Source organism: Moschus berezovskii, chromosome 17, assembly GCF_049115385.1.
Source record: "Moschus berezovskii isolate FMDL1 chromosome 17, NW_MosBer_1.0, whole genome shotgun sequence".
Lineage (NCBI taxonomy): Eukaryota > Metazoa > Chordata > Mammalia > Artiodactyla > Moschidae > Moschus > Moschus berezovskii.
The window spans coordinates 50,755,964-50,778,664 of NC_142476.1; the positions used below are offsets into that span (position 1 = coordinate 50,755,964).

At 40.3% G+C, this 22,701-nt stretch overlaps 1 protein-coding gene across 8 annotated transcripts in view; it reads left to right on the forward strand.

Annotated features, from left to right (window-relative positions):
* VPS13D (vacuolar protein sorting 13 homolog D) overlaps nucleotides 1–22,701 on the forward strand; it is a 273,340-nt gene that overhangs the window by 113,074 nt on the left and 137,565 nt on the right. For all 8 annotated transcript variants that reach the window (XR_016039627.1, XM_088845450.1, XM_088845451.1 and 5 more), the window contains 9 exons: nucleotides 268–418; nucleotides 506–716; nucleotides 4,289–4,536; nucleotides 6,232–6,423; nucleotides 6,732–6,858; nucleotides 8,586–8,728; nucleotides 13,106–13,236; nucleotides 16,568–16,743; nucleotides 22,237–22,360. Coding sequence is in view for 7 of the 8 variants with exons in the window: in XM_088845450.1 (XP_088701576.1) it covers nucleotides 268–418; nucleotides 506–716; nucleotides 4,289–4,536; nucleotides 6,232–6,423; nucleotides 6,732–6,858; nucleotides 8,586–8,728; nucleotides 13,106–13,236; nucleotides 16,568–16,743; nucleotides 22,237–22,360 (1,503 nt within the window). In the remaining variant the exon portion in view is untranslated. The remainder of the gene's footprint in view (nucleotides 1–267; nucleotides 419–505; nucleotides 717–4,288; nucleotides 4,537–6,231; nucleotides 6,424–6,731; nucleotides 6,859–8,585; nucleotides 8,729–13,105; nucleotides 13,237–16,567; nucleotides 16,744–22,236; nucleotides 22,361–22,701) is intronic.

Consider the following 22,701-nt stretch of genomic DNA (forward strand, 5'->3'; position numbering starts at 1 on the left):
ATTTCATCATATTTAGGATAAAAAGTTATTCTTTCTATGAAAGGCATGCCAGTACAAACAACTCTTCAGAATTGGCTGTTATAATAGTGGGCATTAAAGGATATTCACTCCTATTAAAGCAGAGTGGTTTTAGAGCTTAATGACTCATTTCACTGAAGATCTATAGTCATAGTAAGATGCTTTATGTAGGCCTTCTGACCAGTATTATTATACTTTGCGTGACTTTCAAAAGCCACACTTTTTTTATTATTTCTCTCTTTTCCATAGTTCTCTTCACTCCCACCCGTCCGGGTCGTCTTTGCAGTGACAATGGAAGGCAGTGCTCGGAAGGTAATCACGGTCCGATCAGCCCTCATTGTGAAGAACAGACTTGAAACGCCGATGGAACTGAGACTGGACAGCCCGTCAGCTCCAGACAGTGAGTTCTGACACTGCCTCCTTGTACCCTGAGCTGGACTTCGGGGTGGGAGACATGCCTGAGTGCTAACATGTGTTTCTGTGGCAGAGCCCGTGGTCCTGCCCGCCATCATGCCAGGAGACTCTTTTGCCGTGCCTTTACACCTTACTTCTTGGCGACTGCAGGCCCGGCCCAAAGGACTGGGTGTGTTTTTCTGTAAAGCTCCTATTCACTGGACCAATGTAGTGAAGACTGCTGAAGTTAGTAGCAGCAAACGAGAATGCCACTCCATGGACACGGAGAAAAGCCGGTTCTTCAGGTAAGCATGGTGTGGCAGTGCCGTGTAGATTTTGCCTTTTTTTTTCCCTTTATGCTTTCTTTGAGGACCCTTAGTGATTCAGTTGTGCTTATTGAAAACCGTAAAGTTCTTAATCCTTAAGTGTTAAGAGTTCATAAGAATTCAAGAGTTAACCCTGGGCAGGAGAGTGGCTGTTACTTACTACCTAATATTCATGGGAGAAACAACCACAAACCGAGTACTCACACATATGCGATCAGAAAGTGGTCTGTCTGCATCAGCTTAAAGAGAAGACGTGGAAAGGGACTTCCCTTGTGGTCCAGTAGTTAGGAGTCTGCCTTGCAATGCAGGGGATGCAGGTTTGATCCCTGGTCCAGGAACTAAGATCCCATGTGCCACAGAGCATCTAAGCCCAAGTGTCCCAACTAAGACCTGATGTAGATAATAGATATATAAGTGCATTTGTATATGTGTGTGTGTGTGTATATTTATTTATTTATTTTAAAAAGAGAAGATATCTGGAGAGGGAAGAAAAAACAATGACAAGTTCTCATTCCTACATTGGGGAGAAAAATCCTAGAGGTGGGAATTTTTCAAATGACAGATTTCAAAGGAATTTGGGTAAAGGTGCACCTAATACTGATTTTTCTTGGGGACTTGACAAAATTATCATGTAGACTTCTCATTTCCTCTTTTGAAGAGTACAAGTAATATGTTACTAGATTCAGTGTTAGAAAAAATACTGGACTGCTATTGTGAGATCTTTCTGCACTTAGACTTTGAACTTTGTTTAAATGAAAGATGATCAGCTTTAGTTTCCTTTATAGCAAAGATAGGCATTTACTTAGTTTAAGAAGATGATAAAGGAGGACAAGAAGAATATAAAGAATGCCAGTATACCCTTTATCCAGATTTGCCAGTTGTTAACAGACTGCTTCTCTTTCGGTAATTTATAAAACAAAAAAGCAATAAAGATATAAATGGTTTTGAACAGTGCTGTTAGGCAGCTTGTCACAATTGGCATTTATGAAACACTTTAACCATCAATTCCAATTGCATTTTTATTTCAAGTATCTGCAGACATCTTCTGGGCCATAAAACAAAGATCAACAAATATTAAAGAATAGAAACTCCTCACAATGTATTTCATTATTATGATAGTTATTAAATTAGACACCAGTGACAATAAGGTGCTTACAAAACCCCAAATATTTGCAAATTAAGCAATACATTTCTAAATAATCTGTGGGTTCAAAAGACATCACAAAAAAATAATATTTTTAAATGAATACCAATGAAAACCAGACATATTAAAATATGGGGGATGCAGCAAAGGCAGTCCTAAAGGGAAATGCGTAGCTTTTAATGCTCACCTTAGGAAGTCAGGAAGACGTAAAATCACTGCTCTAAACTTCTTCCTTAACATAGAAGAGCAAACTAAACACAGAGAAATAGGAAAACAAAGAAGTATGAAAATCAACAAAGTAGAGAATAAACAACAGGAAAAATCAACAGTGTCAAAATTGGCTTTTTGAAAAGATTCACAAGCTTGATAAACCTCTAATAAGGCCAATCATGTTGTGAGGCAAGAAAACACAAATTGCCAGTATAAGGAGAAAAAGGAGAACTGCTCTAGACCCTACAGATATTAAAAGATTTGTTATAAACAAATTTATGTAAATAAATTCCACGCTGGAAGAATAGATTTCTTGAAAGCTGCTGCTGCTGCTGAGTCACTTCAGTCGTGTCTGACTCTGTGTGACCCCATAGATGGAAGCCCACCAGGCTCCCCCATCCCTGGATTCTCCAGGCAAGAACACAGGAGTGGGTTGCCATTTCCTTCTCCAATGTGTGAAAGTGAAAAGTGAAAATGAAGTCGCTCAGTCGTGTCCGACCCTTAGCGACCCCACGGACTGCAGCCTACCAGGCTCCTCCATCCATGGGATTTTCCAGGCAAGAGTACTGGAGTGGCTTGCCATTGCCTTCTTCGTCTTGAAAGCTACAGATCGCCAAAACTAACACAAAGAAATAGGAAACTCAAATAACCCAATATCTGTTTAAGAAATTTAATTTCTAATACAAAGACTTCACACAAAGAACATTTAGGACCATAAAACTTCACTAGTGAATTCTGCAGACATTTAGGGAAGAAATCAGAAGAAGTGATATAGTTATTATTAAGAAAAGAAAACAAGAAAACTACAAACTAGTATTCCACCATGAAGAGATGCAAAAATTCTTAACAGAATACTCCCGAATAGAATCCAGGGAGTGAAGTTTATCCCAGTAATATAATAAGCTTAACATTCAAAAATTGATAATTTTTTTTTTTAAAGCATGTGTGTGTTAATTGCTCAGTTGTGTCCGACTCTTTGTGACCCTATGGACTATATAGCTCGCCTGGCTCCTCTGTCCATTGGATTCTCTAGGCAAGAATACTGGAGTGGGTTGCCATTCCCTTCTCTACGGGATCTTCCCCATCCAGGGATTGAACCCAGGTCTTTTGCATTATAGGCAGATTCTTTACCATCTGAGCCACCAGGGAAGCCCTTTAAAAAGCACGAGACTTAATAATTTTATCAAGACTTCAGAATTCCAGATCAACCTATAGAAATCAATTATATGCTTATATTTTATCCATGAACAAATGGAAAATGTGATTTTAAGAAACACCATTTATAGTCGCACCAGTAATTTTAATTATTTAGGAATCAGTCTAGGGAATGATATACCAGTCTTTTACCCTAAGAATTACAAAGCTTTGCTTAGGGATAGTAAAGAATCTGCCTGCCAGTGCAGGAGATGTGGGTTTGATCCCTGGGTCGGCAAGATCCCTTTTAGAAGGAAATGGCAACCCACTCTAGTATTCTTGCCTGAAAAATCCCATGGATAGAGGAGCCTGGTAGGCCTCAGTCCATGGGGTCGCAAAAGAGCCATACACGATTTAGCGACTAAACAGCAACAAAATTAATGAAAACCTATTAACTAAGTGGAAAAACAATCAGGTTCATGAATTGGATTGTTAGGATTTCCGTTCTCACTAAATTGATCAGGAGATAAAACCCAGTTGGTTATCAATAGAATGAGTTTTTTAAAAAATGGCATATGAACCAAATACGGATACATACAATAACATGGCTGAATCTTGTTAAAACTGAATGGAAAATAAAAACCCAGACACAAAGAGTAAATATATCCTGTATCATTCCATTTATGCTGTTCAAGAACAGACACAGCTAACTTATAATGATGACTATCAGAAACTGGTTTGCTTGAATGATGGGGGAGGATATTGATTGGAAAGGGAAATGAGGGGACTTTCTGGGATGAGAAAAATGTTCTGTAATTGGTTTTGGGTGGTGCTTATAGGGGTGTGTATAATTGTCAGAATTCATCAAACTGAACATGTAAAATCCATACGTTTTACTGTGGTTTAATTATGTCTTAGTAAATGTGTTTGGGTTGAAAATTGCAAATATCTTACCAAATTATTGAACCATTTAAATGTTATCCTGTCTCAGACTCATCTAAGGAGAAAAAATTCAAGCTTTTCATTCAAGCTGATGATTTTTTACACCATTTTGTCATCACAGGTTTTGTGTGGCCATAAAGAAGGAGAATTACCCAGATTACATGCCCTCCAACATATTTTCTGACAGTGCAAAACAGATTTTCAGACAGCCTGGGCATACCATATACCTCCTGCCGACAGTGGTCATCTGCAACTTGCTCCCTTGTGAACTTGATTTTTATGTTAAAGGAATGCCCATTAATGGGACACTGAAACCTGGCAAAGAGGTGGCTCTCCACACAGCTGATACCTCCCAGAACATTGAACTGGGTAAGGGTTTAGTTAAATAATTATTTGTAATTTTTCTGTGAAAGTATCAGTGGATATCTTATGACTCTTTGGCATACATTTTGGAGAAATCGTAGCACATATAATACTGCAGGAAGTTGGCTTAGGGACTTACCTGGTGGTCCAGTGGTTAAGACTTCACGTTCCAGTGCAGGGGGTGTGAGTTTGATCCCTGGTCGAAGAGTTAAGATCCCACGTGCTTCTGGGCCAAAAATCCAAAACATAAAACAGGAAAATATTGTAACAAATTCAATAAAGACTTTAAACAATGATCCACATCAAAAGGAAAAAAATGCGCCAGCTCAGAGGATTTATGCAGTTAAAAAAGCAAAACTTGTAGAAAATCGTTGAAACAAAAAATCTGAACGAAACTAAAAGATCTCAAGGCAAGCACTCAACATGGCCTTTTTTCTTGTGTTGCTCACTTGATATGTGACTAAAGGAAGTCATTTTGTCTTTTCAAACCATGCTTTTTACCAGCTGTAGAATGAACAAAATCATATATCTCTCCTCTTTCAGGAAAGGGGAAAATGTTTGCCAAGCACGCTCAGTACCCCAGGCAGTATGTCAAATACTTTGACACACGTGTTCTCCTGTAATCCTTACAGCAGTAGTTGTGAGTCCCATTTTACTGATGAAGACATTAAGTTTGGAATAGTTAATACATCAAGTCATTTTCAGTTGTAGGGATGCATGAAGTGAAGGGAGAGAGAGTCACTGTGATATCTGAAGCTCTTGTAGCAAGAGGGTCCTTCCGGATTTGGGACAGAAAGAATGTTTCTTTAAGTCTGCTGTAGACATGTTGAAATAATAAGGATGTAGATACTTACCTTTTTTTACAGTTTTGTGATTTTATTCTGTCATCTCATTTGATCTTCACAACAATGGATGTCTCAGGCAGAGAGACAGCTGTGGCCCCCATTTTCCTGTTGAGGAACCTGAAACTCATTGAACTTCAGCAGCGTGTCCCACAGGGAAAAGCTTACATTTTTGAATACGTAAATCCTTGAGCTTAATCTCGAAAAGAAAAAATACTGCAACCCTACTTGTCTGTTTAAAAAAAAATAGGTCTTTGCTCTGATATTTAAATGTTCCTTCAACAAGTATTTACTGAGCCCCTCTATAGAATGGAAGTGCCCCCCTACCCTCCATCACTGTGTGCTCGTTGAGCATGCCTTGTCTTCACTCTCATTGTCTACAGGGAGCATCGCTTTTAATAAGAAGCTCTTGAAGTAGATACTGTTGTTATCCCCTTTTGGCAGATGGACACAGATGTGACATAGCTTGTCCCATGTCACACAGCTGTGAGAACAGACTGGGAATTTGAAGCCAGGCAGTGAAGCTGCAGAAAACCTTAACTCTTACCCTATACTTGGCGTTTATTGGGTTTCAGACACCCAGCTGAGGTTCTGTATAGTAAACTCTTGAATAACTAGACCTGCGACTGATAACTTTCATTTTTCTAATTATTACACGGTTCTAACTCTCTAGTGTGACTTCTAGACCATATTTAGTCTCACCCCAGCTAAAGGGAGATGGCCATTCTAATAAGGTTTCTGCCAGTTGAATACTGTAGTTACTGACTTTTCCAAGAGGAATCAATTTAGTTTGGCTATGGGCTATTTTGACAAACTATAAAGTGAAACTCAGAAAGACAGTAGTTTTATCTTTCTTTAGGGGTGTCCCTGGAGAATTTTCCACTCTGCAAAGAATTGCTCATTCCACCCGGAACCCAAAACTATATGGTAAGAATGAGGCTCTATGACACCAACCGGCGGCAGCTGAACCTCACCATCCGGATTGTGTGTCGAGCAGAAGGATCTTTGAAGATCTTCATTTCGGCTCCATATTGGTTGATTAACAAAACTGGTATGTACAGAGGCTGCTCCAGTCGGCCTTTGGAGTCGGTCATGGGAATTCAGATTTATTTGCTCCACGCACTAAATGGAGCCAATGCAAACAGATTACCTCAACAGTGTAAGCTGCTGAACCTTTCCCACTCTGTAGAAGTGCTTTAATCATGGTCAAGACTGGCCTTTTGGACAACGACTGAGTCCACTGAATAAATTCAGTCATCACTTTTTTCCCCCTTGATGGTATTTTTTCCTTTTATTATTTTCATCTGTCTTGGATACACTGGGTGGGATTGATATAAACCTTTCCCCTCCTTCCTAAAGGGCTACCACTGATCTTCAGACAGGACAATGCAAAGACGGATGCTGCAGGCCAGTTCGAGGAACACGAGCTGGCCCGGAGCCTGAGCCCTCTCTTATTCTGCTATGCTGACAAAGAGCAGCCAAACCTGTGAGTACAGTTATTTATGGGAAGGGGAAATAAGCTCCCAGGGAAGGGAAAAATTAGCAAAGGCTATAGTATAACCGTGTAAGTAGAAATAGACTGTAGATAACCATCCTGACTTGGCAGGGGGACAGCACCATGACTTAATGGGATTTTTTTCGGATCTAATTTCTGTGTTATTCGATATGGAAAATAAACCATTTGGTTTTGGTGTATAATGAAAGCCAGTTTTATTTTCCATGTATTGAAGTGGTTCTATTCATAACTGCTGATGGTGAGAGACCCACATGCGCTCTCTTCTACGCAGTTTCTCTCCCCTGGAAGCACTCAGCACAAGCAGAGGAACTGGCTTCAGAGGGAAGACAGGTTGGCCCTTTGGTAGAGAGCCTGCACCCCATTAATCCAATCCAGGCCATTTTGTATTAGATTCTGAAATCCATCTCTTTCTGTTGAAAAAAAGTATGCCATTTCAAGATCTCAAAGCACTCATTACCTGTTTAAACACAGGAAGAAGCAACAATTGTGAGGATTATCAGACATGTCCTTCTTAATGTATGGTAGGGCATTAAGGAAATGACAACCCACTCCAGTATTCTTGCCTGGGAAATTCCATGGAGGAGCCTGGTGGGCTACAGTCCAGTGGGTCACAAAGAGTCAGACACAGCTGAGTGACTAAGCACAGGGCATTAATTCACTTTATTTATTTTTTCTTGGATTTGACATTCTGCTTTTACAGTGGTCTTCTGATGTTTAGCCTTAATCCAAAAATGTGTAGGTGAATCTGATACTGCTAAAATGCCATACCCCATTATCTATAGAAGGATGCTGCAAACTTAGAGGAGGGCTACTCCAGTGGCTACAGCTGCATCTATCTACCTAGAAGTTGGGCTGGAGTCAGGAGAGGACTGACCAGGGTGCTGGCCAGTAGGAGACACAAAACAGCTGCTTGACATGGTCAACAGGCCTAGGCTCACTGTTTCCCTGAATGGATTTTGACAGTTTTAGATCCAGGACTTTAAATTCAAGACACAGTTTGTTTTGTCCATCAAATTCAGTTTCCAAAGCCTTTCCTCACAGATGATCTCATTTGATTCTCCCAACATTCCAGTGGATTAGGCAGCACAGCCAAGAAAGGAGAAAGCTGAGGAAGAGGAGGAAACCGAGGCCCAGGGAGAGTTGCCTGCCCAAAGTCACACTGCTTGTTAGTGGCCGAGCTGGAGCACACGCCTGGGAATTGTGTTTCCAGGATCCGTGACAGGATGCTGGCCAACTGCACGGTGCTTTGCCATTATAATAGCACCGGCCCTTGAATGAAGGTGCCATTGGCTGCATCTTCTGTACATACTTTTCTCTTGTATGTTCAGAGTATTTCATGAACCCTTGAAACACCGGAGTCAGGAAAGTATCAGCTTGCTTTGAATCTTTGTTTTTCAGATATTGTAGCATTTTCCTCATGCCTTATGCTCACAGAATCAATGTTTTCCCCTAAAATGTCTGGTTGTGGAGGTCAGTACATGTCACACGTTGTTGAACTGTGACTACCTCTCAGATTGAGTTTTGACCACTGATTAATTGCCTCTCTGTGTTTGGGAATAACATGAGAATGAGGAAGAGTCGCTGTTAGAGTTCTCAATTTGGCTGACAGCCACAGCAAGGCTTCCTGATTAGAAGAGGTAGAAAAGACTTTCTTACGGATGAATGTCTATATACGTCTTTGCTTTTCTGCCCCACAGCTGCACGATGAGAATCGGAAGGGGGATTCACCCTGAAGGCATGCCAGGCTGGTGTCAGGGCTTCTCCCTGGATGGTGGTAGTGGCGTCCGAGCTCTCAGAGTCATCCAGCAAGGAAACCGCCCAGGGCTGATCTATAACATTGGTGGGTTACATTTGGGGGAGGGGGAGAATCTAAACCATGGGCCAACGACTTCAGGCTTCGAGGGATAAGCTGGCCCTACATTTTGGTCTGTCTGCAAGTGCTGGTTTTCTCATTTGCCATTGGGTCAGATATCCATTCTCTGAATGCTAGATTGATATCATCACAGACCTATTCTCCTAGGGATCCAAGGAGCCACCTAAACACTGCCCCTTTGAGGTCTGAGGCTGTTTAGTTTCAGACTCACCTGTGTCAGGAAAGTATCAGATTGGCTTGAATCCTTATTTTTCGTGGAAATAATAGGAACACTTAGAATGCTTTTCATCCTCCAAGCATTTCCCACGCGTTCATTGAAACCTGCAAACCCTAAGAGGGTAAGAAGCATTGTTCTCCTTGAAACTGAAGCTGAGAGGTTAAGTGACTTGTCCAGATATAGAGGGGAAGTCTGGGTTGGAATTAGGGTTATGACTGAGGTGCCCACATTTGAGGCAAAAATATAAAATGCACTTGGTGGTTATGGTAATTAGAAATCCCTAAGCTAGCTTAGAGGGCTTCCCAGGTGACTCAGTGGTAAAGAATCTGTCTGCAATGCAGGAGACTGATCCCTGGGTTGGGAAGATCCCCTGGAGAAGGAAATGGCAACCCACTCCAGTATTCTTCCCTGGGAAATCTCATGGACAGAGGAGCTTGGCAGGCAATGGTCCATGCGGTCACAAAGAGTTGGTCACGACTGAGCACACACAACTAGTCTAGACTGGTGCTTTAACATTTTACACGCACAAGCTTGCTTAGATTCTGGAGGTGGGGAGCACCAGGGGAAGATGTGCCTATGCCTATGTGCCTCAAAAGATGTCACAAAAGAGTAAGACAAACTTGATTTAATTATGTCTCAGGTATGAAGTGTTAGCAGTGCATCCTTCCTTTCCTATATAACTTCTGGGCTCTCAAAGCATTGTTTGCTCTTGAATATGGGGAAACCATTGAACTCTCTGTGGTAATGGGAATGTTCTGTCTTGTACTGTCCAATGTGGAGGCACTAGCCACACATGGCTGCTGAGCACTTAAGAGTACATTCCTAAGAAATGTGGTGAGTGTGATGGAGAAACTGAATTTTTTATTTTATTTATTTTTTTTTATTTTGGTGAGTACGAGTGGCTACTGTTTTGGACAGTGCTGATGTAGAGAGTCATGTTACAGAAGGAAAAACTGAGATGGTATTACTTAGCTCTTTTCCTTGATTCCCATGGAGTCAGTGCTTTGTTTAAGTGTTGGAGGGTTTATTAGTGAAAGACTTGCTTCCAAGTATAGTTTACTTTTTTTTTTTTTTAACATGAATTTGCATGCATTCTCCCTTGACATGGAAGCTGTCTCCTTTAAAGTTGACATGACGACTTTTAATAGAAGAGATAAACTTTTATCTGATCCTCCAGCTGAGGATCACAATTCTCATGTTTGTTCGCTCCATCCCTGTCCACTTCATGCTGAGTTTGGCTTTCTGCTGGGGTGTCTGGTCCTTGATAGAATTTCCAAAGCAAACCCCTGCAGGTTGGCCAGAAGCCATAGTTGGGACAAATTGGAGGAAACATGGTGGTGCTTGTGCCTTTTCAAGCAGCTGGCGCTAAGGAATCACACAAAATTCTGGCAGAGAGGCAAACTGAGCTGTCCAGTGGAAATATGCAGTGAGTGCACACACAAACTTAGATGCTAAGTTCATTCATTACAACACGTCACTTATGTTTTTAGGGATAAGACTGTGTTTCACATTTCATTGTTACACTAAAGAAAGGAAGAGAGAGTTTGAGCTACGATGAAATCTTATATGAGATCTTGGCATGTATTAAGAGAATTTGTGGAATCTCTTATATGACTATTTTTGAAGAATTGGATACGTAACTAGCTTCCTGTCAGGGAAGTTGAAAGCACAGACACAAGTGGAAAAGCCAGGCAGGGCCTGACCAGGTAACCCTAACATGTACCTCCAGTAAGGATGATTTTGTATATTTTGATCTTATCAGCTATGCATTTGTTAAGGGTTTGCCAGGGCAATCTGAGATAAAAGGGAAACAAAAGATTTTTTTTAAATTGAGTCTTGATAATGTAGACTCTTTCTGTGATACCAAATATACCTTTTATAGGTATGTTAGTTGAGATCAGGCATCCGGTCCCATCACTTCATGGCAAATAGATAGGGAAACAATGGAAACAGTGGCTGGCTTTATTTTTGGGGGCTCCAAAATCACTGCAAATGGTGACTGCAACCATGAAATTAAAAGACGCTTACTCCTTGGAAGGAAAGTTGTGACCAACCTAGACAGCATATTAAAAAGCAGAGACATTATTTTGCCAACAAAGGTCTGTCTAGTCAAGGGTATGGTTTTTCCAGTGGTCATGTATGGATGTGAGAGTTGGACTGTAAATAAAGCTGATCGCTGAAGAATTGATGCTTTTGAACTGTGGTGTTGGAGAAGACTCTTGAGAGTCCCTTGGACTGCAAGGAGATCCAACCAGTCCATCCTAAAGGAGATCAGTCCTGGGTGTTCATTGAAAGGACTGATGTTGAAGCTGAAACTCCAATATTTTGGCCACCTGATACAAAAAACTGACTCATTTGAAAAGACCCTGATGCTGGGAAAGATTGAGGGCAGGAGGAGAAGAAGATGACAGAGGATGAGATGGTTGAATGGCATCACCGACTCAATGGGCATGAGTTTGGATAAACTCCTGGAGTTGGTGATGGACAGGGAGGCCTGGCATGCTGCTGTTCATGAGGTCGCAAAGAGTAGGACACAACAGAGCGACTAAACTGAACTATTACATGATAAGGTTGATTTCTGACAATTAATGCTTTTCTGTATGTCATAGAAAAGTGGTGGGGGTATATCTCCCTATCCCAGTATTACTGAACGTTTCTTAGATACAGAGTTTTAGTGTTGAAAATGTTAGTCACTCAGTCGTGTCTGACTCTTTGTGACCCCATGCACTGCTGCCTGCCAAAGTCCTCTGTCCATGGAATTCTTTAGGCAGTAATACTGTAGTGGGTAGCTATTTCCTTCTCCAGAGGATCTTCCCAACTATTCCAGTATTACTGAGCATTTCTTAGATACAGAGTTTCAGTGAGTGAGTTTGTTTTTGTGATTTGCTCAGTTTTTCAGCTATTTTTGAGATTTACATTACCGAAACACTAGTACAAGTGAATTAGGGAGTTAAGAGATCAGAGTGTTTATAATTGAAAGTATGTTGGGACATCCAGGACATATAGTTGTCATATCCTAAGGTCACTTCTCCTTTTATGGTCTCTTGATACTTGCCTTTAGTAGGGTCCTTTGTGTATGTCTCCGAGGCAGGCTCTCTGGGTTTAATCCAGCTACGCCACCTACTGGCTATGTCACCTAAGGACAAGTCACTTATCTTTCCCTGCCTCAGTTTCCTCATCTGCAAAAATGAAGGAATGAAAATATCTAACTCACAAAGTTGTTATAAGAATTGAATGTTGAGCCTTTGGTAGAGGGTGTAATGTGTACTAAGAGTTCAATAAATATTATTATTTTTATTATTTTTTACCATAAATATTATCATTGTATAACCAGAGTTCAACCCAAGGCCTTGAATATAGTTACTTTATTCATTGTCTGAATGAATGAATGAACTCATCCATCAAATTTCAAATTTTTTAAAGTTTTTATCAGTTTTTGAGATAACATGGTGTTATTTCATTTTTCTTTCTTTCTTTGGAATTTGGTGTTTTGAGATTTCTTTTTGATTGACTATGACTTTCTTTCCTTGGTATGTTTTTTGCTTGACTTTTTTCCCCAAAGTACCTGTTAGGTGCTGAAAACATTTATTTTATAAAGGAATAAATTCAGTAGTATTTAGCATTATATTTGAGCTGGATTCTTGGGCGGACAGAAAATGCTAAAAGCGTCAAGTGAGTTTAGGGCAGTTGCAGAATGCAGTTAAATAATATGCAGATTCTCTTCTGTGTTGTTATAGGGGCATGTTCTCCAGGAGGAAATTTTGTGTCCTGTATGTAAGGAGAAATGTGTCACATAAACTGTCTTTAGTAGTCAGCTTCATACATGGAAACCAAGCTAAACACCTGTTTGTTTTAGTTGCTGTTACAATTGCACACACTTTATGAAGAAGCTGGGAATTATGGGGATATTGATGTTGCCAAGGAGACTTTTTAAGGTTTAAATGGGAATAAAGAATAATACTTTGAAGGTAGTTGCTGTTTTCGTTCTAAGGAGACCTCACAGCCTGTCTGGGTGCTACAATCATTATCTCAGAGAAACTAAGTAATTGTGAAGGCTAATTAATTTTTTTAGACCATAATTTTTTCCCTTCTGATTAATTCATGGAACTGGTTCTTGTTATTCATAGGTATTGATGTCAAGAAAGGCCGAGGCCGATATATTGACACCTGTATGGTCATCTTTGCCCCCCGTTACCTGTTAGATAATAAATCATCTCACAAGCTTGCATTTGCACAGAGGGAATTTGCCAGGGGACAGGTAAGCAGCTTGCTTTTGAAGAATGACTAGTGCTTATTTAATAGCACAGTGAATTTTAATGTCATTTTAATTTGAATGTCACATTTAATTTTAATGACTTATCTCCCCGTCAACACTAAGTTTTTTGATGTGAGTAAACTGTGGTGTTGGAGAAGACTCTTGAGAGTCCCTTGGGCTGCAAGGAGATCTAACCAGTCCATTCTAAAGGAGATCAGTCCTGGGTATTCATTGGAAGGACTGATGCTAAAGCTGAAACCCCAATATTTTGGCCACCTCATGCGAAGAGTTGACTCATTGGAAAAGACTCTGATGCTGGGAGGGATTGGGGGCGGGAGGAGAAGGGGACTACAGAGGATGAGATGGGTGGATGGCATCACCGACTCGATGGACATGAGTTTGAGTGAACTCCAGGAGTTGGTGATGGACAGGGAGGCCTTGCGTGCTGTGATTCATGGGGTCGCAAAGAGTCGGACACCACTGAGTGACTGAACTGAACTGAAAAGACAGAATGATCTCTGTTCGCTTCCAAGGCAAACCATTCAATATCATGGTAATCTAAGTCTATGCCCCGACCAGTAATGCTGAAGAAGCTGAAGTTGAACGGTTCTATGAAGACCTACAAGACCTTTTAGAACTAACACCCAAAAAAGATATCCTTTTCATTATAGGAGACTGGAATGCAAAAGTAGGAAGTCAAGAAACACCTGGAGTAACAGGCAAATTTGGCCTTGGAGTACAGAATGAAGCAGGGCAAAGGCTCATAGAGTTTTGCCAAGAGAACGAATTGCACATAGCAACACCCTCTTCCAACAACACAAGCGAAGACTTTACATATGGACATCACAAGATGGACAACACCAAAATCAGATTGATTGTATTCTTCGCAACCAAAGATGCAGAAGCTCTATACAGTCAGCAAAAACAAGACCAGGAGCTGACAGTGGCTCAGATCATGAACTCCTTGTTGCTAAATTCAGACTTAAATTGAAGAAAGTAGGGAAAACCACTAGACCATTGATGTATGACCTAAATCAAGTCCCTTATGATTATACAGTGGAAGTGGGAAATAGATTTAAGGGACTAGATCTGATAGACAGAGTGCCTGATGAACTATGGATGGAGGTTCCTGACATTGTACAGGAGGCAGTGATCAAGACCATCCCCAAAAAAAGAAATGCAAAATATCAAAATAGCTCTCTGAGGAGGCCTTACAGATAACTGTGAAAAGAAGAGAAGCACAAAGCAAAGGAGAAAAGGAAAGATATACCCTTTTGAATGGAGAGTTCCAGAGAATAGCAAGGAGAGATAAGACAGCCTTTCTCAGTGATCAGTACAAAGAAACAGAGGAAAACAATAGAATGGAAAAGACTAGCGATCTTTTGAAGAAAATTAGAGACACCAAGGGAACATTTCATAGAAAGATGGGCTCAATAAAGGACAGAAATGGTATGGACCTAACAGAAGCAGAAGATATTAAGAAGAGGTGGCAAGAATACAAAGAAGAACTATTCAAAAAAGATTTTCACGACCCAGATAATCACGATGGTTTGATCACTCACCTGGAGCCAGACAACCTGGAATGTGAAGTCAAGTGGGCCTTAGGAAGCATTACTGCGAACAAAGCTAGTGGAGGTGATGGAATCCCAGTTGAGCTATTTCAAATCCTAAAAGATGATGCTGTGAAAGTGTTGCACTCAATATGCCAGCAAATTTGGAAAGCTCAGCAGTGGCCATGGGACTGGAAAAGGTCGGTTTTCATTCCAATCCCAAAGAAAGGAAATGCCAAAGAATGCTCAAACTACCTCACAATTACACTCATCTCACACGCTAGTAAAGTCATGCTCAAAATTCTTCAAGCCAGGCTTCAACAATACGTGAACCGTGAACTTCTAGATGTTCAATCTGGTTTTAGAAAAGGCAAAGGAACCAGAGATCAAATTGCCGTCATCCCCTGGATCATTGAAAAAGCAAGAGAGTTCCAGAAAAACATCTATTTCTACTTTATTGACTATGCCAAAGCCTTTGACTGTGTGGACCACATTAAACTGTGGAAAATTATTCAAGAGATGGGAATACCAGACCACCTGACCTGCCTCTTAAGAAATCTATATGCAGGTCAGGAAGCAACAGTTAGAACTGAACATGAAACAACAGACTGGTTCCAAATAGGAAAAGGAGTACATCAAGGCTATATATTGTCACCCTGCTTATTTAACTTCGATGCAGAGTACACCATGAGAAATGCTGGGATAGATGAAACACAAGCTGGAATCAGGATTGCAGGGAGAAATATCAATAACCTCAGATATGCAGATGACACCACCCTTATGGCAGAAAGTAAAGAAGAACTAAAGAGCCTCTTGATGAAAGTGAAAGAAGAGGGTGAAAAGTTGGCTTGAAGCTCAACATTCAGAAAACTAAGATCATGGCATCTGGTCCCATCACTTCATGGCTAATAGATGGGGAAACAGTGGAAACAGTGGCTGACTTTAGTTTTTGGGACTCCAAAATCACTGTAGATGGTGATTGCAGCCATGAAATTAAAAGACGCTTACTCCTTGGAAGGAAAGTTATGACCAACCTAGAAAGTGAAAGTGAAGTCGCTCAGTCGTGTCCCGACTCTTTGCGACCCCGTGGACTTTAGCCTACCAGGCTCCTCTGTCCATGGGATTCTCCAGGCAAGAGTACTGGAGTGGGTTGCAACCTAGACAGCATATTGAAAAGCAGAGACATTACTTTGCCAACAAAGGTCCATCCAGTCAAGGCTATGGTTTTTCCAGTAGTCAGGTATGGATGTGAGAGTTGGACTGTAAATAAAGCTGAGTGCAGAAGAATTGATGCTTTTGAACTGTGGTATTGGAGAAGACTTTTGAAAGTCCCTTGGACTGCAAGGAGATTCTACCAGTCCATCCTAAAGGAGATCAGTCCTGAGTATTCATTGGAAGGACTGATATTAAAGTTGAAACTCTAATACTTTGGCCACCTGATGCAAAGAACTGACTCATTTGAAAAGACCCTGATGGTGGGAAAGATTGGGGGCAGGAGGAGAAGGGGACGACAGAGGATGAGATGGTTGGATGGCATCACCGACTCAATGGACATAAGCTTGAGTGAACTCCGGGAGTTGGTGATGGACAGGGAGGCCTGGTGTGCTGCAATCCATGGGTTTGCAAAGAGTTGGACACGACTGAGCAACTGAACTGAACCATTTTGTGCCTTTGGTGCCCTAAACAGCTCCTGATGGAGGGCAAGGCTCAGGGTAGACAGATTCTCAGTAAACATTTACATCTTGACTTGACTTTTGACTAAAGCCAGTGATACCGTGTTTTAGGGAACAGCCAATCCTGAAGGTTACATTTCCACGCTTCCTGGTTCCAGTGTGGTGTTCCATTGGCCTCGGAATGACTATGATCAACTGTTATGTGTCAGACTGATGGATGTTCCCAATTGTATTTGGTCTGGAGGCTTCGAAGTCAACAAGAATAATTCCTTCCATATCAACATGAGGTGAGTGCGGAGACTATATTTAGTTAAAAAGTAGTCTTGTTTGAGGTACGGCAATATAAATAGTAAGCTGTAAATACCATATAAATTTCAAATATTTATAAAGCTGTAAGTAGCAAGTAGTTACTTTTAGGAAGACTACTCTTGATGAAATGGGCACATATGTTGCTGACTCAAAGGTCTTAAAACTGCAGAGACTAGGCAGATGGGAATGAACCTTTTGATGGAAAGGCGGTGTTGACAGTTTTGACCATGTGCAGTTAGTTGCTGTTGTCTGAGGTCACATGTCCAGGGAGTAGCACTGAGCTCATGGTCGCCCACAACTCCTGTCAGCATTCAGATGGCAACTTTGATGATGTTTTTGTCTATTCTTGCACACTGTACAAGCTCTTCTCTCATTAGATGCCATTCCAATAAATCCCCCAGTCTTCTTTGCCCAATCCAGTGACCCTTAGATTCTTATTAAGAAAAATCAACAAAAGCCAGGGTCAGCACAAGATGACTCTTTTCTTTCATCCAATGCCTTTTTTTTAAAAAATGTGTTAAACCAATTCATTCTAAAGGAGATCAGTCCTGGGTGTTCATTGGAAGGACTGATGCTAAAGCTGAAACTCCAATACTTTGGCCACCTCATGCGACGAGTTGACTCACTGGAAAAGACTCAGATGCTGGGAGGGATTGGGGGCAGGAGGAGAAGGGGACGACAGAGGAAGAGATGGCTGGATGGCATCACCAGCTCAATGGACATGAGTTTGAGTGAACTCCGGGAGTTGGTGATGGACAGGGAGGCCTGGCATGCTGCGATTCATGGGGTCGCAAAGGGTTGGACATGACTGAGCGACTGAACTGAACTGAACTCAAACTTTAAAAAAATTGTGGTAAAATGTACATACCATATGAGAAAGATAACATAATATAAAGACCCAGACATTATTTCATGTGCCTCAGGCACATAAAGTAAAATTTACCATCTTAGCCATTTTTAGCTTTACTGGTGTTAGGTACATTCATGTTGTGCAATCTCCTAAACTCTTTTCATTTTGCAAAACAGAAACTCTGTACCCATTAAACAAGAACTCCTCATTTTCCCTTTCTTAACCCCTGGCAACCTCTGTTCTCCTTTCTCTATGAATTTGACTACTCTAGGTAACTTAGATAAGTGAAATCATACAATATTGGTCTTTTTGTGACTGGCTTATTTCACTTAGCATAATGTCCTCAATGTCATTGACATTGTAACATGTGTCAGAACTCCTTTTTTTTTTTTTTGTGGCAACATTTAGTTTATTACATTTTATTTCTGTCTAGTGCAGTGAAATTCTATTTCATTCTTTCTTCTTTTTAATTTATTCAAGTGTAGCTGATTTACAATGTGGTGTCAATTTCTGCTATACTGCACAGTGATTCAATTATATAAACATGATATATATATATTCCTTTTCATATTCCTTTTCATTGTGGTTTATCACAGGATACTGAATATGGTTCACTGTGCTATACAGTGGGGTCATTTTACATTCACCATTTATATTTCACCATTTTACATTCTTGCAAAGAGCACACAAGGGTTCAGTTTCTCCACATCTGTACCAACGCTTGTTATTTTTTCTTTTTTGATAGTAGCCATACTCATGGGTGTGAGATGGTATCTCATGGTTTTGAATCTCATTTCCTTAATGATTAGTGATGCTGAACTTCTTTTCATGTGCTTGTAAGCCATTTGTACATCTTTTTTGACATGTCTGTTCAAGTCCTTTGCCTGTTTTTGAGTTGGATTTTTGTTGTTGTTGAGTTGTAGGAATCCTTTATATATTCTGGATACTAACCCCTTATGAGATATACACATGCATGCATTCTAAGTGTCCAACTCTCTGCGATCCTAGAGTCTGATATATGAGATATATAATTTACATATATTCTCTCCCATTCATATGTTGCATTTTTACTCTGTTGATTGTATTCTTTCATGTATAGTTTTTGATTTTTATATAGTCCAGATTGCCTATTTTAACTTCAGTTTCCTGTGCTTTTTGAGTTGTATGCAAGATCATTGCCAAATCCAGTGTCTTTAAGTTTTTCCCGTTTTCTTCTGAGAATTTTATAGTTTTAGCTTTTCTATATAGGTCTTTGATCCGTTTGTATTCATATAAGGTTAAGAATCCAATAGAGACATCAGTTTGCCAGCAAAGGTCCATATAGTCAAAGCTATGATTTTTCCAGTAGTCATGTATGGATATGAGAGTTAGCCCATAAAGAAAGTTGAGTGCTGAAGAGCTGATGCTTTCAAACTGTGGTGCTAGAGGAGACTCTTGAGAGTCCCTTGGACTGCAAGGAGATCAAACCAGTCGGTCCTAAAGGAAATCAACCCTGAATACTCATTGGAAGGACTGTTGCTGAAGCTGAAGTTCGAATACTTTGGCCACCAGATGCGAAGAGCTGATTCATTGGAAAAGACCCTGATGCTGGGAAAAATTGAGGGCAAGAGAAGAAGGGAGTGACGAAGGATCACCTTGTTGGATGGCATCACTGACTCAATTGATATGAGTCTGAGCAAACTCAGAGAGATAGTGAAGGACAGAGAAGCCTGGCGTGCTACTGTTCATGTGGTCGCAAAGAGACACAACTTCGTGACTGAACAGCAAGAGTCCAACTCTGTTCTGTTTGTGGATATTCAGTTTTCCCAATACTATTTCTTGAAAAAACTTTCTCTTCCCTATAGAATGGTCTCTACACCCTTGTCAAGAATTATTTTACCCTATATGTGAGGGTTTATTTCTGGGTTTTGAAGTTAGGAAGTGTGAGACCTCCATCTTTGTTCTTTTTCAAGATTATTTTGGCTACATGGAGTCCCTAGAGATTCCATCTGAATTTTAGGATACATTTTTCTATTTCTGGAGGAAAAAAAACAGTTGGGATTTTGATGAGCATTGTATTAAATCTCTAGATCCACTTTGTGTAGCATTGGCATCTTGACAATATTAAGTCTTCTAAATCCATGAACATGGGATTTCTTTCTGTTTGTTTCTGTCTTCTTTAATGTTTTTCATCAAATGCTTTTGAAGCCAAAGAGACTGAAATCAGTGCTAATTCAACACATTTAGAAGCAAAATTTAATTATTTATACCTTATGATGAGTTCTCTTTGGAGAACACTCCTGTAAGGAAACAGAAAAATGGCTAATTTATTAATAGATTATTCAAAATAATATTTATACTTGACTTTAAAAAAATGCATTATCTGAAGTTTTTCTTTGATTTTGTTTTTGTTGATGATGTGCCTTTCTTACTTATCTTTTGTCCTGGTCCTTATTAGTGTTAATTGCATCTGGTATAGTGGTTTTCAAGCTGTGTTCCTAGAATTCATAGGGGTCTAAGGAGGTGACTTTATAGGCCAAGTGAGTGAAGTGGACAGGGCCTCAGTGCCCTCATCCTGACTTCAACCAGAACTCCTGTCTCATAGTGTCATATGTTCCCCACAAGGTTGGGGTGGGTGCAGGCAAGGTGAGGAATTAGCAGCTAAAACCACTATTGATTTATACGCTGCTTTGGTCGAGGCAGCCCAGGTCTGTTGTATGATATGAAGCCAATTCAGAATTAAACCGAAAAGTTACTCATGATTACTTAAAAGAAGAAGAAAAGAAAGAAAAGAAAGGTGTAGAGGGTGGGGGTGGATGATACCTTTGTTAATCCTTTTGAAATAGTTTCAGTGTGTGGCCCTAACTACTGAGCAGGGACCTGGGCCAGATGTTTCCTTTACTTTCCTCAAGTTTTCATTTTGAAACAATTTAAACCCACAGAGAACTTGTAGGAGTAGTACAGTCACAACCCTTCTTTGCCTCCATTTCCTACTTTCCAGCATTTGCTCTGTTCTTGTTTTCTCTCCACGTGTACTCACACACATAGTTTTTTCCTAAACCATTTGAAAGTAAAATGAAGTCATCATAATACTTCAGACATAAAAAATTTGTCACCTATCGTTGCACACTGAAGAAATTTAATATGTTTTTAAATGTATAAAATGTCCTTTAAAATCTTCTTCACAGTAACCCTTCTCCCCAGATCTGGGGTCCAGTGAAGGATCATGCATTTTATTTGGCTGGTGTCTCTCATCTGCTTTAATCTAAAATGGTCATTGTCTCAGTTTTCCTTTTTCGTCTTTATTAAACATTGACGTTTTTGGAGTCCAAGTCAGTTTCATATAGAATGTTTTGTTTTCTGGACTTTTCTGATGGTTTTCTATGTTTAAGTTTGGGCCTGACATTTTTGGTAAGAACGTTACTTCTGCAGTGGTGTATGTTTCCCATTGCATTGTGTCAGGAAGCCTGTGATGTCTGTTGGTTTCTTTATTGATGTTGTTAAATTCGATCATCATTTGGTTTAGGCGCTGTCCACCAGGTCTCTCTATTGTAAAGTTACCTTTTCTTTGTAAATGACACTAGTTCACGGTAGGGATAATTTGAACCTTTTTATATGTTCACTTTTCACAAAACCTTTTAGTCAGTGATTTGGTGGTTCTCAGCTGAATCAGTTATTTCATTAGTTTTTATTACATTTTTTATGTAATTAGTTATTAAATTCAGTTCAGTTCAGTCACTCAGTTGTGTCCGACTCTTTGCAACCCCATGAATCACAGCACTCCAGGCCTCCCTGTCCATCACCAACTCCCGGAGTTCACGCAAATTCATGTCCATCGAGTTGGTGATGCCATCCAGCCATCTCATTCTCTGTCATCCCCTTCTCCTCCCGCCCCCAATCCCTCCCAGCATCTGAGTCTTTTCCAGTGAGTCAACTCGTCGCATGAGGTGGCCAAAGTATTGGAGTTTCAGCTTTAGCATCAGTCCTTCCAATGAACACCCAGGACTGATCTCCTTTAGAATGGACTGGTTGGATCTCCTTGCAGTCCAAGGGACTCTCAAGAGTCTTCTATTACATTAGGTATTGCAGAATGGTGATTTCTGGTTCTTACATGTCTTCTACATTTATTAACTGATAGTCTTCCATAGAGAAGAGCTTTCCATTCTCTAGAGTGGTTTGTTTATATTTAAACACACACACACACACACACATATTATGATTACATCTGTACCTCCATTCCACAGGATTCTTCCTCATCTTCCCTTATCGTACAGTGTGAACCCTGTTCATCAATAACATCAGCGTATTAGTTTGGACCATATGAAATTCCTCTTTTCTAGGTCAAAAGTAGTCTAGTATCAACAATTTTATGTAGTTCAACCAATATTTACTCAATTGTTGCACTGACACTATGACCCAAAACAAACCCAAAGTAAAATTTGTAGATACCATATAGTTATGGCATGCTGTTCAAAGTTGCTTGAATGATTTCTTTTTTACTGTGTGATTGTACTGTCAATTTCTACTTTTTAAATGCGGTCAAAAAACACACAGTGGCAATTGTGAGAAGTATGAGAAGAAAGTGAGTTGGGAACTTGTTCCCTACATTTTATGCAGCCTCCATGATTTCCTTTTGCTGCAGAGATACTATGGGAAAATGCTTCTTCCTGCGTGTGGAAATTACTCTCCGAGGAGCTACCTACAGGATCTCCTTCAGTGATACAGATCAGTTACCCCCTCCTTTCCGAATTGACAACTTTTCTAAGGTATCAAGGGAAGTTGAGACCCAGTTTGGCTCTTTCATATGTGGGAAAGTGGAGTATATACTGCGCTTAAAATAATGATAAAAAAATATTGTAAACTTGGGTTTGAAAGAAGCTGCACAGGAGTCTCAGAAATCCTTATCATTGGGAGGTGGTTTCTGCTGGTCATTTTGATTGCTGGGCAGCCTTGTCCAGAAATGACTTCTCAGCTCCCAAAAGTTACTTTGACCAGATGATTTGGTTAGCATGGGGCCCTCTGCAGACATTCCATATAAACAGAGAAATCAGAATCAGATTGACAAATGCCCAGTAGAATGGGCAGTTCTACTGTTGCTTAGTAACAG